This window comes from Pseudophryne corroboree, chromosome 1 (assembly GCF_028390025.1).
Source record: "Pseudophryne corroboree isolate aPseCor3 chromosome 1, aPseCor3.hap2, whole genome shotgun sequence".
NCBI lineage: Eukaryota > Metazoa > Chordata > Amphibia > Anura > Myobatrachidae > Pseudophryne > Pseudophryne corroboree.
The window spans coordinates 1,151,458,037-1,151,473,582 of NC_086444.1; the positions used below are offsets into that span (position 1 = coordinate 1,151,458,037).

The following is a 15,546-nucleotide window of genomic DNA, read 5'->3' on the forward strand; positions in this document are numbered from 1 at the left end:
GGCTTTGTGATAGTGTAGGACCTGCATGAAGGTGGGGTACCTTGAAAATCGGTATGCAGGCTTCCGTGCATTGGCCAATCCACCAACTAAACCCCCATCATTTATTTATTGATGTTGTGAGGACAAGTGAGCTTGCTATGGTGAGTGCTGAATTCTCTATTTTGTATGTATTTGGGTAGGTGGCCATGGGCTGCATGCACCCCACCCTATGAGTGGTGAGTGCAGACACTGCACCCCGCTTCTGGGGTGGCGAGTGCTGTGGTTTTCTATATTTGTTTGTATATTTTGGGGTTAATCTTTGGTTAACTCTTATTAACCATGGTCACAGGCCTTTTCATGCACCCCTGTGTAATCTTAATTGTTCTAAACCTGTGTCAGCTGCTCCTTAGTAATTTATCAGCTGTGTCAGGTGACTAGTATGCCTTTAAAAGCCACTAGATATGTGGCAGGCATACATTAAACCTAGTGGGCATATTTGCAGTTATATTATATGTGATACAGTTGCCAGGTTTTAATTCTTTAGGCTTTGTGATAGTGTAGGACCTGCATGAAGGTGGGGTACCTTGAAAATCGGTATGCAGGCTTCCGTGCATTGGCCAATCCACCAACTAAACCCCCATCATTTATTTATTGATGTTGTGAGGACAAGTGAGCTTGCTATGGTGAGTGCTGAATTCTCTATTTTGTATATATATATATATATATATATATATATATATGTGTTCATAAATGATCCAATGCAATTTTATTGTTATGAAAACAATTATCTGCATTGCAAACGTGACTATGTGTGCCTGTATCTGTTATGTGATTTCACTTTGGTGTATTCCAGATATATCAATCACTGTATACTGTACCCTAGGGGACTAGGTGCGTCTGGGTCAATATATAATGTGTCACAGTATTTACCTATTACGTGTATTCTACTGTGTACTCAGTCACATAATACCGGATTTATTTGCAGGTGTTGTGTACTGGGTACTCAGTCACATGCTAATGAATTTATTCGCAGGTATTGTACTCTGTCTAGCTTCATCGTACTAAACCGCTCTGTTGCATTTGTGTATAATTTTTAACATGTAGGGCAGTAAATCTGGGGATGCTCCTGCATCCTGCAGAGCATGCGCAACGGATGAGGGGGAACTTTGTGTGATGGTCTGTGATACTATGTCTTATACATATCCCAGTCAGTCCGCAGCTCATGTAATCAATCAGGAGCCAACCTGGGCTGCGTTCTCAAACCTACTGGGTACTCTAGTTGAACGCTTTATGCCCCCTATGGGACCACCTGTAACATTACAGTCACTGATGTCCCCAAATTTTACCTCACGGGTTGTAGCGTATGATTCATTCCTTGGTCAGACAAAACCCTATTCCAGGTCACTGTTGTGCCTCTGGGTCATCTAAGCGGGCTGCTCCCTCCTCCCTATCCAATCATCTCTCTGATATTTTATCTGAAGAGAGGGGGATCATGTTGTCCTGTCAGTCCCTATATTAGGTGTTTCTGACAAGGATTTTTCATTACTAAATTATACCACTGCCTTTGTGGTTACTGGGAAACAAATCCTACAAATCACTGATAAGAGGATTCCCCTACAGTGGTTAAACAAACTGATATGTTCACACGTCAGAGGGTAAATAAAACTCTGTTACCACAATCTGACCATTAAGTGTACATCAGACAAGACCCCTGGTCTAATCCAGGGAAGACATTCCCCCTGTCTACAATGGGCATTAGCTTGATATCCTCCCCCTGCAGAGTTATATAACAAGTAGGTACTTCACTGCTAGTGAACTCATGTGTCACCCATCGGGTATCGTCCGCCTCTCACCACTGTTCCCTCACTGTAGGAACTGACAGATAAGCATGTGGAGGGATGCCTGAAGTCTGTTACTCCCTTACAGGTGTTGTACATAGACCATGATTGCGTCCTCTTGGAGCTGCAAAATAGATTGATGACTGGATCAGGCATTAGAGGAAGAGCTGCCCAAGGATATGTCTGACAACGCCAGACATTCCCTGTCTCACAATACCACTGCCACCTTTTTCTATACCAGGAGGCGTCCCCTGAGGCGGGTGTGTTGGCTGCCAAGGCGTCGAATAAGTCTGTCCTGGCTCGCTGTATTCTGTGGTTGAGGTCATGGAAGGTGGACCTGGACTCCAAAAGTCCTTGGAGGTATTCCCCTTTACTGAGGACATCTTATTTGTGGAAGACCTTATTAAAAGTTGGATCTGAATCGGTGACTACTATGTCTGCCTTTCTCCCAAATGCTACTCCTTCTGCACTTTTCCCTGCTTTTGGCCTTAAGGGAAAGTGAAGGTCAGGCAAACCCGAGATTGTCTCGTACTCCTAACAACTGCTAAGCCCAAGGCCTAACAATTCTGGGCTGCTCGTCAGCCTGCTTCTCATGACAAGCCTGCAGCATGATGGGACAGGCCTCCCCCTGGGGGATCCTAGGGTGGGGGGCCGACTTCTACGATTCATCCAGGACTGGTTAATGACCACTTCAGACGCATGGATGCAAGAAGTTGTCTCAATGTTCACATATCTGCCTTGTCGGTGTGGTTTCAGAGAAAAATTGCGTCTATACCTGACGTTCATACAATCACTCAGGGCGTACTGCGGATTCAGCCTCCCTATGTCCCTCCTGTGGCTCCATGGGATTTATCTGTTGTCCTGAATGCCTACAAGAGTCTCCATTTGAACCTCTTGAGTCAGTGGACCTTAAATAGCTCACAGCCAAGGTCCTGTTTCTGCTGGCTATTGCCTCTGCTAGAAGGGTGCCAGACTTAGGCGCTTTGTCCTGTCGTCCACCCTTTTTGATATTTCATCGTGACCGAGCAGTTCTTCGAACTCACCCTGGTTATTTACCTAAGGTGGTGTCATCTTTTCACTTTAATCAAGAGGTTGTGGTTCCAGCCTTCATCTCTTCCGATTTGTCCTCCAAAGAACGGTCTTTGGATGTGGTACGGGCTCTCCGTATATATGTGGAAAGGACTGCCTCTATCAGGAGGTCAGATTCCCTCTTCGTACTGTTTGTTTTCCACAAACGTGGCTGGCCTGCGAATAAGCAAACCTTTACCAGAGGGATTAGAATGGTGATTGCACAAGCTTATGCACAGGCTGCACTCCCAGCTCCTGCTGCTATTAAAGCCCATTTTACTCGGTCTGTTGGACCTTCTTAAGCAGCCCATCGTGGCGCGTCCGCAGAACAGTTGTGCAAGGCAGCTACATGGTCCTCAGTGTACACGTTTACTAGGTTCTATGCCTTTGATACTTCCACCACCCAGGATGCTTCCTTTGGACGCCGGGTTCTTATACCTTCTAAGGTGCGTCCCCTCCCTTGAGGAATTGCTTTAGGACATCCCCAATGTATTCCCTGTGGATCACAGTGTACCCCGCTGCAGAAAAGGAGATTTATGGTAGACTTACCATGGTTAAATCTTTCTTCGAGGTACACTGGGTTCCACAGGGCGCCCACCCTGACCCACTTAGCTTCTTTGGGTTTGTATGGCATTAGTCGCTAGTCCAGTCTCCTGTCGTGAGAACGTGGTTCTATGTGTCTAACATCTGCCTTCTCTTTTACCTGCTTCTGCATTGGACTGTTTAACAAAACTGAGCTCACAGTGCCTGGAGGCGGGGTTATAGAGGAGGCCCCGCAATGCATTCTGGGACAGTCTAAAACTTTAGCCTGTTGGTGCCTCTGGATCAAGATCCATCTCTACACCCTGATGTATTCCCTGTGGAACCCATTGTACCTCACAGAAAGAGATTTATCCATGGTAAGTCTACCATAAATCTTCTTATTTATATTGTCATTGTTTGGTTGGTTCTGGTTTTTTGTTCCATTTGTTCAAGGTAGTTTCCTGGGTGGTCATTCCGAGTTGATCGCAGCCAACAACTTTTAGCTGCTGCTGCGATCAGCAGTCCACGCCTATGGGGGATTGTATTTTAGCTTAGCAGGGCTGCGATCACTTGTGCAGCACTGCTAAGCTAAAAAAATTTCAAGCAGAAGTAGAGCAGCCCTGGACATACTTACCCTGTGCGATGGATCCAGCGATGATGGGCCGGGCTTTGACGTCACACCTCCGCCCTCCGTTGTCCTAGACATGCCTGCGTTTTACTCACCACTCCCCAAAAACGCTCTCCAACGGTCCAGATCCACCCATCCACGCCTCCTTCCTGTCAATCTTCTTAGCGGTCGCCGCTGCGACCGCTCCCGTCGGTAGCCGCGACATAACCCGGCGACCCCTGTCGCCGGGCAACATCGCGCACGCGCATTGCGCCTGCCGTGCATGCACACTCCGCACCCGTTTGCACCGCAGCGAAAAAACGCTGCGTGCGAACAGGTCGGAATGACCCCCCTTGTGTTATTCCTACATGCAGCTTTGCTAAATGTAGACTGAGGTACTGCTGGAGGTGGGAGGGGTTAGAGGGGGAGGAGTCAACTTTTAATGTTCTTGCGCCTAACCTCCATAGCCCACACTCTAACTCCGAGGTAATGAATAACACAGCGACATTCCAGATGGACTCTGAGGAAGAGATTTTATGGTGATTTATTTTCCTGAAGTTTAGTGGTATGCATTCACCTTGAACCAATGGGCTACATATACCAATTATAACAATAAAATTGCACATGTAGAATTTATTATTATACAGGGGACATAGGTAAATATTTATTAAACTGAAGATGTCACTTCTGCGTACTCACCAGCCAGGGATACTGCTTAGCATTGGCCAAAGTATCCCTAGGTGCAAGGACCTGAACATATAGGGGTAAATTTACTAAGGTGCTAGATAAATTAGAAGTAGAATCTGAGTGGTTGCTATAGGCAACATCCCATCTTAAATACAACTCCCATTTTAGTAAATTTACCCCATAGTGTTCAAAATTCTGAGAATAGGGAGACGATTGAGTACCTTTTTTCACACTATTTTCTCTTGTACCGTTCTAACATGGCATATCGTTGCCACTAAAATATCAAGTAAATATGCTATAAGAAGAGGTTAAAGTTACATTTTTAAAATGTGAACAGCCAGAATATCCATGTGTTTTACAGCATCATATCACTTGCAAGAGATTGAATATATTGTATCATCTGATGGTGAAACTACAGCATAAACTTCAGGTGAGTAAAGTGCGGTGTGATGGGTGTCAGGGTAATATTTTATTCAAAAAATGTTGTGTTAGGTACACTACTTACTCCATATGACCAGCATTATTCATTCTTTGACCAAATACACTGTAATAATACTAATGATGAGAAATAGATGCATATATGCACTATTAAGAAGTAGGACTTCAGATTTAGAGGACTGTATTTAAAAAATTACATGAGCTGATTTTCCGGTACTTTATCACTGTCTACTTTATCTCACGCCAAGGTTTTATATATCTCCCTCCTGTAAAAATGGGCTGAAGATATGCATCAACTAATACTGGATTATGATTAATAGTTGCACATTGGTCTGTTTTTGAGATTCTCTATATTATTTTTAACTCTTTTCATATTTGAGCTTGGGAATGACAACTCCCAATCCACAACATCATTGAAGCGCCATTATTAATCCAGCTTGGACCGTAGAGTGCCTGGCCTTCTGCCCAAGAATGTCAGTTCAGATTTCAAAACACCATCCCCACCTTCTGCTCAGATTCAAATGCTGCTCTCATGATCTTCACGTTTGAGAGCTACAGTGCTCTTCTACAGGAGACTCCATATTGGAGGAGCAGATTGGGGGTGGATTATCAAGATGTCAAGTCTTTCTAATAATATTTCAAGGGCTCATCCTGGGCAGTAGGCTTTATCTAATAGTCTGCCAGGTATGGCAAGAGTGTGATAAAACCAAATGGCACAAAGAGCATCTGCAGTGGATCATGTGGCCAAGGGGCGTGTCCATGTTGTTCACTAGAATTTAAAAAAAAAAAATAATAATAATTGAGAGGGCACTCCACAGACAGGTGCTATTTAGATTGGGGTGGCATGCGGGGGCAGGAGGCATCTAACTTTCTCTTACATCCTAGAGGATGCTGGGGTCCACATTAGTACCATGGGGTATAGACGGGTTCACTAGGAGCCACTGGCACTTTAAGAGTTTAATAGTGTGGGCCGGTTCCTACCTCTATGCCCCTCCTACCAGACTCAGTTTAGAAAATGTGCCCAGAGGAGACGGTCACAGCTAGGGGAGCTCCATAGGAGTTTCTCTAGTTTTATTTTTTTTCTTAGAGTTTAGGCACCGGCAGGCTGCTGGCAACAGCCTCCCTGCTTCGTGGGACTTAGGAGGAAAGTAGTGTCCAACCCAGAGAGGTTAATGGCCACTATCTCCGTTGACAGGACACTGAGCTCCTGAGGGTGATGATCGTTAGCCACCAGAGGCGACCGCTCACTCCCGCAGCATGCCGCCACCCCCTAACAGAGTCAGAAGATTCCGGTGGCGAATGAGTCACCGGCGACCCGAAAAGCAGGGAGCCGGTGTGAATGGCGGCAACAGGTAGGAGTGCAGTACTAACTGCGCTCCGGAGAGCTCAGCAGTACACAGTGCGGCGCTATGAGGGGCGCCCTGAGCCAACGCAGATACCCTACACTGGTCACTCAAGGCTATCAGGGACCTCGGTAACACTGCTAGCAAAATCCTTAGGCCAGTATAATCATTTGAAAGTGCGGGAAGAGGCGCCATGTCCTGGGGGTGGAGCTTCTCCTCAGAGTGGACCCAGCAGCGTTCAGCGCCATTTTCTCCCTGCAGATGCAGCTCCAGAGACGCTGACAGGTATTGCTGTCCCTCCACACGACTCCAGCAATCCTGTGCGATATACCAGGGGGTTGTAGAAGGGGGGGGGGGAGGCTGTGTATTACTGTGTAGTCTATTAAGGGTACACAGGCAGCGCTAGGTTGGTTATACTACCTAATTGAGTGCTGTGTGTGTGCTGGCTCCAAGCTCTGTGTTTCTCTGAAGTTACTTGGGAGGGAAACTGTGTCTGACATTTTCCTGTGTGAGTGTGGGTGTATGTCTTCTCACATAGCCATGTCCAGGGACTCTGTGTCTTATGCTGCAGAGGATGTTTCTTCTCCAGAGGAATCCATTACATGTACTCAGGAATGTAATGTCTTGTCTCAGATCCCTATCACTGAGCCAGAATGGCTGACTTCTATTAAGGGAATGATCTCTCAGATCTCTAATAGGGTAGCTCATACTGAGACTGAAACTCAGGTTTTAAAGAATTCTATGGCAGTTTGGTCAGGTTCTGTTCTATTCCTTCTAAATCCCCTAGCATATACCCAAAGAAACGTGCACTTGCCCAGAGTATGCAAGATGACACGGATACCGACTCTGACACGGCAGACGGTGATGGGGATGTGCAGAGGGGAACGGAATCCCTGGCAAAGGGGGTGCAGCTCACGATTGAGGCCATTAGAGATGTGTTAAACATTACTGACACAGCACCTGAGCAGGTTATGGAGGCTTACTGGACAGACAATAATAAAGCCTCGCTAACCTTCCCTGCGTCTAAAGAATTAAACGCTCTATTTGAACAATCCTGGCAAAGCTCAGAGAAAAAATTCCAGATCCCCAAGAGGGTTCTGGTTGCTTTTCCCTTCCCTGAGGAGGATAGAAAAAGATGGGAAAACCCACCCATAGTTGACACATCTGTCTCCAGACTATCAAAAAAGGTGGTTTTACCTGTCCCTGGCTCTACCGCGTTAAAAGAAGCGGCTGATCGTAAGATTGACACTACGCTCAAATCCATATACACTGCTTCAGGGGTGGCTTTCAGGCCTACTATTGCCTGTGCATGGATTTCTAAAGCTATAGTGAAGTGGTCAGGCACGTTACTAGAAGACTTAGATACAATGGATAGAAGTGACATTGAATTGTTTTTACGTAACATAAAGGATTCTGCGGGGTTCATGATGGAGTCCATGAAGGACCTGGGTATGCTGAATGCAAGGATATCTTCCATGTCTGTCTCAGCTTGCAGGGGACTCTGGCTACGCCAATGGTCTGCAGACGCGGAATCCAGGAGAAGTGTGGAGAACCTACCCTACACAGGTCAGGCTCTATTTGGGGAAGCGTTGGATGTGTGGATTTCCACGGCAACTGCGGGTAAGTCACCTTTTCTTCCCTCAGCTCCACCTTCCATGAAGAAACCCTTTTCTTCATCTGCATCGCAGTCCTTTCGGACCGATAAGACAAAAAAGTCCAAGCCTCCTACCACTTTCTTTAGAGTTGGTCGTGCAAAATCCAAAAAGCCTGCACCTGCAGGCTCCAAGGACCAGAAGCCTGCTTCTGGTTCCTCAAAATCCTCAGCATGACAGTGGACCGCACAGCCTGGGGACGGGCTGGTGGGTGGGAGACTCAGACATTTCAGCCACGTCTGGGTGTCATCCGCCTGGATCCCTGGGTACAGGATATTGTATCCCAGGGGTACAGACTGGAGTTTCAAGAACTCCCGCCTCACTGATTCTTCAAATCAGGATTGCCAGCTTTACCGACAGACAGGGCTATCCTACAGGAAGCCAACCAAAAACTGGAAAAGTCAGAGGTCATTGTTCTAGTTCCACCTCATATGCAACACAAGGGTTACTATTCAAACCTTTTCATGGTACCAAAACCGGATGGTTCGGTCAGACCGATTTTGAATTTGAGATTGTTAAATCCTTATCTGAGGGAGTTCAATTTCAAAATGGAGTCTCTGAGAGCGGTGATCTCAGGTCTGGAGGAGGGAGAGTTTCTGGTATCCCTGGATATCAAGGATGCGTACCTCCACATTCCGATTTGTCCGCCGCACCAGGCTTATCTCAGATTTGCACTGTTAGACATTCACTATCAATTCCAGGCACTGCCATTCGGTCTCTCCACGGCGCCGAGGGTGTTCACCAAGGTGATGGCAGAGATGATGGTTCTCCTCCGCAGACAGGAAGTGAACATAATTCCATATCTTAACTGTCACAACTAAGGGTTTAGGCTGACGGGAGGAAGCCTCAGTTGTAGGGGCTGAGATGAAGTTAAACCTGGGAGGTTTAATCAGACCCCTGGACATGTAAGTGCAGATTGATTACCCGAAGGTGTGACCATGACAACCAGTTTAAAATTCAAAATAAAAGTTTATTTAACAGACTCCGTGAAATGACAAGCAGCATTCAAAGTAAATCAAAGACAGTGGCAAATAACACAGTTCCTGGAACACGTAACCGTAGAAGGTATTGCAGAGCACTGGTAGGTTAGAACAGATGTTAAAGTCCTTTGATAGAAATCCTTACCAGGCCTGGTTGTAGTAGTGGAGATAGCCGAGGAACATGCCAGTAGTTGTAACAGGTGAATCTGGTAATTTGAGTAAGCTGCTGTATCAGCTGGATGGAACCAGCCAGGTGGTAAAACACGGAGTGGGTGCTGAATGGAATCAGCCAGGTACTAAAGTCACGGAGTGGGTGCTGGATGGAACCAGCCAGGTGATGAAATATAGAATGGATGATGTGAGATGCTAGTGAGCGTAGAAACAGAATAGCTGATAGTTGATTACCGGTGGTAGTGGATACTGCTGGTAAGATAGGATCCGCTGGATCAGCACCAGTGTTTGGTAGAAGCTGGAATCAGTTGAAAGCTGGCTGCTTGGAAGCAGATAGTAGATAGCTGGAAACTGGACAGCCACGGAAGGCTGTAGAGTCAGGCTGCACTGCAAGATGGAAAGCAGGTGCGGGTCTCTTTGTGGATGCTGGAGACAGGAACTGGAACCTGGAGAAACAAGCCACAGGAGAGAGAGACTGGAACAAGGTAGGACATTCAAAGCATTGACATCTATCTGGCCCAGACACAGGATATTTATACCTGCTGCTATGCAGGCATTGGCTGGGCAATTATGCAGATTCCAGAGACGGTGGATTGGAGGAATTGGAGCATGTGATCAAATCCAACATGGCTGCGCCCATGCTGGAACCTGGAGGGAAAACTGGTTTGAAATGAAATGTGCAAACATAGTGATAATGGCGGCGCCGGCCGCGGAGGACAGGAGATGCCAGATGACTGTTAAATGCTGAGACACTTGGAGGGCAGCAGAGGCCGCGGCAGGCATGATACATGATTCTGAGAACCTGCAGCAATAACACAGTAATGGCGGCGGAGGACGGGAGACGCCATGTTGGATTCAAACATGGCGCCGCTGTGGTAGTGTCTCAGAATGACAGGAGGGATGTGCAGAGTGTTGACACAGATGAGATCCGGATTTGGAACGCTGGGCCAGTCTCAGAAGGCACCTAAACGGCAGGTAATGGCGTCCAGATACCCGGATCGTGACAGCACCCCCCTTTAGGAGTGGCCCCAGGACACTTCTTAGGCTTTAAAGGAAACTTTGAGTGGAAATTTCAGACCAAGGCAGGAGCATGGACGTCTGAGGCATTGGTCCAAGAGCGTTCTTCAGGACCATAGCCCTTCCAGTCAATGAGATACTGTAACTGACCGTAACGAAAACGTGAGTCCAAAATCTTGGCCACCTCGTACTCGACTCCTCGTTGAGTCTGAACTTTGGGAGCTGGAGGAAGTGCGGAATGAAACCGATTCAGGATCAGCGGTTTCAACAAGGAAACATGAAATGTCCTGGGTATTTTCAAGAAGGGTGGTAACTGTAATCTGTAGGCAACAGGATTGATGACTTGTTCAATCTTGAAGGGACCGATGTAGCGAGGTGCAAATTTCATGCTGGGAACTCTCAACCTCAAATTCTTCGTGGACAACCACACACGATCACCCACCTTGAGAGCAGGAACCGCTCTATGCTTCCTATCGGCAAACTTCTTATACCTGGATGAGGCTTTAAGCAGTGCTACGCGGACATTCTTCCAGTTATTTGAAAACTGACGCAAGGTGACATCCACTGCTGGAACAGAAGTTGCGGGAAGCGGTTGAAATTCTGGGACTTTAGGGTGGAATCCATAATTAATGAAGAATGGTGTCGAAGAAGATGAGGAATGGTATTGATTGTTGTGGCTGAACTCGGCCCAAGGAAGGAGTTGAACCCAGTCATCTTGAGAGGAAGACACATATATACGGAGGAAGGCCTCCAAGTCCTGATTCACCCTCTCGGTTTGACCATTGGTCTGAGGATGGTAAGCTGTGGAAAACTTTAACTTGACTTGGAGGGCTTGACACAAACTTCGCCAAAATTTGGCTACAAATTGTACTCCACGATCCGAGATGATCTCTTTAGGAAGACTGTGAAGTCGGAAGATCTCTTATAAACACTTGAGCCAACTTGGAAGCTGACGGAAGACCGGTGAGAGGGATGAAATGTGCCATCTTGGTGAACCGGTCAACTACCACCCAGATGGTATTAAACTTGTTGCAGATAGCTAGATCGGTAACAAAGTCCATCGACAAATGGGTCCATGGTCGATGGGGAACAGATAATGGAACCAATTGCCCCGCAGGCGACTGGCGGGAGACTTTGTGTTGGGCACACTTTGGGCAGGAGGCAATAAATTCCATAACGTCCTTCTTCAGAGTTGGCCACCAGTAGGACCTAGAGATAAACTCCAGGGTTTTCTGAATGCCTGTATGTCCAGCAAAGCGGGAAGCGTGTGCCCAATGCATGAGCTTCTTCCTTAGAACTGGCTTAACAAAACTTTTCCCTGGCGGGGGCGTAGACTCCATCCCTACCGTGGAGAATGCCAACGGATTAATAATAGGATGCTTGTCTGCAGACTCGGACTCATTTTCTTGCTCCCATGAGCGGGAAAGGGCATCGGCCTTACGATTCTGAGAACCCGGACAGAACTGGAGTTTAAAGTCAAACCTAGAGAAGAAAAGTGCCCATCTGGCCTGACGAGGGTTCAGACATTGTGCGCCTTTGAGATATAAAAGATTTTTGTGGTCGGTAAGTATGGTGATTGAATGAGAAGCTCCCTCCAACGGGTATCTCCACTCCTCCAGAGCGAGCTTGATGGCTAGCAACTCCTGATCGCCAATGGCATAGTTGCGTTCAGCTGGGGAGAACTTCCGGGAGAAGAAACTGCAAGGATGTAGATGTCCATCTTTGGCCCTCTGGGATAACACCGCTCCTACTCCAATGGAGGAGGCATCTACCTCTAAGATAAAAGGAGAGTCGGTGTCGGGCTGTTTCAGAACTGGTGCAGAGATGAACCGTTGCTTCAGAAGGTGAAAGGCCTGCGTAGCTTCTTCGGACCACTTGGACGGATTAGCACCTTTCTTGGTTAATGCAGTGATAGGCGCCACAATGGTGGAAAAGTCTCGTATAAACTTTCTATAATAATTGGCGAACCCTAAGAACCTCTGGACCCCTTTGAGGGTTAAGGGTATAGGCCAATTCTGGATTGCTTGGAGTTTCTCAGGATCCATCTCTAGTCCGGAACCGGACACAATGTAACCTAGAAACGGAATGGTTTTAACTTCAAACATACACTTCTCCAATTTACAATAGAGGTGGTTGACACGGAGACGGGAAAGAACCTCCTTTACCCAGAAACGATGATCTTCTAGATTATTAGCAAAGATGAGGATGTCATCTAGATAATCCACGACATGGCGGTATAAGATGTCCCTGAAGATCTCATTCACGAAGTGCTGGAAGACTGCTGGAGCGTTGCTCAATCCGAAGGGCATGACGAGGTACTCATAATGTCCGTCACGGGTGTTAAAGGCGGTCTTCCACTCGTCACCCTCATGGATCCGGATGAGATTGTAGGCACCCCTCAAGTCCAGCTTTATAAAAATGGTTGCACCACTAACTCTATCGAAGAGTTCTGTAATCAGGGGTAAAGGGTATCGGTTCTTAACGGTAATGTTGTTCAGACCTCTGTAGTGGATACACGGACGCAGACCACCGTCTTTCTTCTTAACGAAGAAGAAGCCTGCGCCGGCTGGAGAAGAAGATGGTCGGATGAAACCCTTCGCCAGGTTCTCTTTGATGTACTCTTCCATGGAGTGTGTCTCAGGCAGAGACAACGGATAAGTTCGGCCTCGCGGTGGAACCTTCCCTGGAATGAGGTCGATTGGGCAGTCCCATTCTCTATGAGGAGGAAGGATATCAGCAGAGGCTTTACTGAACACGTCCGTGAAGTCTTGATATGGAGGAGGTGGAACATCAGATGACCTGGGGAAGGAAGAACAAACAGGAAGAACTTTGGCTAAACAAGTCTCAGCACAGGAGGGACCCCATGCCAGTATTTGCGTAGTCGTCCAGTCAATTGATGGGTTGTGGAGACGGAGCCATGGAAGGCCTAAAACCACTGGATGTGTGGCTCTTGGAATCACTAGAAAAGAAATATACTCAGAATGAGGAACTCCCACTCTCAGACGAACTGGAAGAGTCCTTAAGGAAATGACTGCGTCAAAAATCTTGCTGCCATCAACGGCAGTCAAAGAGATGGACGAGGACAGTCTCTCGGTGGGTAGGGACCACCGTTTAACATAAGCTTCGGTTATGAAATTCCCAGCTGCTCCGGAATCAAGGAGGGCAATGACGTTCCTGTAACGTTGAGCAATTTGGAGCGACACTGGGAGGTTACAATCATGAGGAGATGGAGAGGAGATCATTACTCCTAGCCGGCCCTCTCCTTGGCGAGCTAGGATCTGGAGTTTCCCGAACGTTTGGGACAGGCGTTGATAGTGTGCGACGGAGCTGCACAGTAGAGACATAGAGACTCGGAGAGGCGTCTTCGGCGCTCAGCGGGAGATAGACGGGAACGACCAATTTGCATAGTCTCATCCTTGGATGGAGATGGTTGACGAGGAGGAGGAGCAGAAGATTTAGGAGCGGATGATCTTCCTCGCTCGGTTGCTCTCTCTCTGAACCGTAGATCAACCTTCGTGCATAGTGAAATTAGCTCATCCAACTTAGAAGGCAAGTCTCTGGTAGCTAACTCATCTTTACTGTGTTCTGACAAGCCATGCCAGAATGCAGCATACAGGGCCTCGTCGTTCCAGGCCAGTTCATATGCCAGGATTTTGAACTGTATAAGATACTGTACCACAGTACGTGTTCCCTGGCGTAGACGGAGAATCTCAGATGAAGCAGAGGAAACCCGGCCCGGCTCGTCGAAGATGCGCCTGAATGATGCTACAAAGTCAGTATAGGAGGACAGCTGAGCCACTGAGGAGAGAAATAATATAAGCAACTTTGGTACGGTCACTGGGGAAGTTGCCAGGTTGAAGCTCAAAATGGATTTCGCATTGGTTGAGAAATCCCCTGCAGAACCTTGGAGATCCGTCAAATTTTGCTGGCGTTGGAAGATGAAGACGTGGTATGGAAATGGGCAAGGTGGGTGGGGTTACAGCTGGAGTCACTGTGGTGGACGCACCAGACGTGCCAGGTCCACGGAGGGTCGTCTGAATCCCATCCAGCCGAGTAGAGAGATCCTGGAGACAGCGGATGATGTGACCTTGTGCAGCCTCCTGATGTTCGAGTCTGGCTGCCAGTTCTTGCATAGGTCTAGCCGCTTGATCCTGGTCTCCGGCTGGATTCATATGGTCAGTGCTTACTGTCACAACTGAGGGTTTAGGCTGACGGGAGGAAGCCTCAGTTGTAGGGGCTGAGATGAAGTTAAACCTGGGAGGTTTAATCAGACCCCTGGACATGTAAGTGCAGATTGATTACCCGAAGGTGTGACCATGACAACCAGTTTAAAATTCAAAATAAAAGTTTATTTAACAGACTCCGTGAAATGACAAGCAGCATTCAAAGTAAATCAAAGACAGTGGCAAATAACACAGTTCCTGGAACACGTAACCGTAGAAGGTATTGCAGAGCACTGGTAGGTTAGAACAGATGTTAAAGTCCTTTGATAGAAATCCTTACCAGGCCTGGTTGTAGTAGTGGAGATAGCCGAGGAACATGCCAGTAGTTGTAACAGGTGAATCTGGTAATTTGAGTAAGCTGCTGTATCAGCTGGATGGAACCAGCCAGGTGGTAAAACACGGAGTGGATGCTGAATGGAATCAGCCAGGTAATGAAACACAGAGTGGGTGCTGAATGGAATCAGCCAGGTACTAAAGTCACGGAGTGGGTGCTGGATGGAACCAGCCAGGTGATGAAATATAGAATGGATGATGTGAGATGCTAGTGAGCGTAGAAACAGAATAGCTGATAGTTGATTACCGGTGGTAGTGGATACTGCTGGTAAGATAGGATCCGCTGGATCAGCACCGGTGTTTGGTAGAAGCTGGAATCAGTTGAAAGCTGGCTGCTTGGAAGCAGATAGTAGATAGCTGGAAACTGGACAGCCACGGAAGGCTGTAGAGTCAGGCTGCACTGCAAGATGGAAAGCAGGTGCGGGTCTCTTTGTGAATGCTGGAGACAGGAACTGGAACCTGGAGAAACAAGCCACAGGAGAGAGAGACTGGAACAAGGTATGACATTCAAAGCACTGACATCTATCTGGCCCAGACACAGGATACTTATACCTGCTGCTATGCAGGCATTGGCTGGGCAATTATGCAGATTCCAGAGATGGTGGATTGGAGGAATTGGAGCATGTGATCAAATCCAACATGGCTGCGCCCATGCTGGAACCTGGAGGGAAAACTGGTTTGAAATGAA

General features: G+C 47.3%; 1 protein-coding gene across 6 annotated transcripts in view; it reads left to right on the plus strand.

Moving 5' to 3' along the window:
- Window positions 1-15,546, plus strand: part of POLN (DNA polymerase nu) — a 617,268-nt gene that overhangs the window by 216,511 nt on the left and 385,211 nt on the right. For 5 of the 6 annotated variants that reach the window (XM_063924721.1, XM_063924733.1, XM_063924748.1 and 2 more), the window contains one exon: window positions 5,063-5,131. The exons of the other annotated variant lie outside the window; for it this stretch is intronic. In XM_063924721.1, the coding sequence (XP_063780791.1) occupies window positions 5,063-5,131 (69 nt within the window). The remainder of the gene's footprint in view (window positions 1-5,062; window positions 5,132-15,546) is intronic. 6 annotated transcript variants of the gene reach the window in all.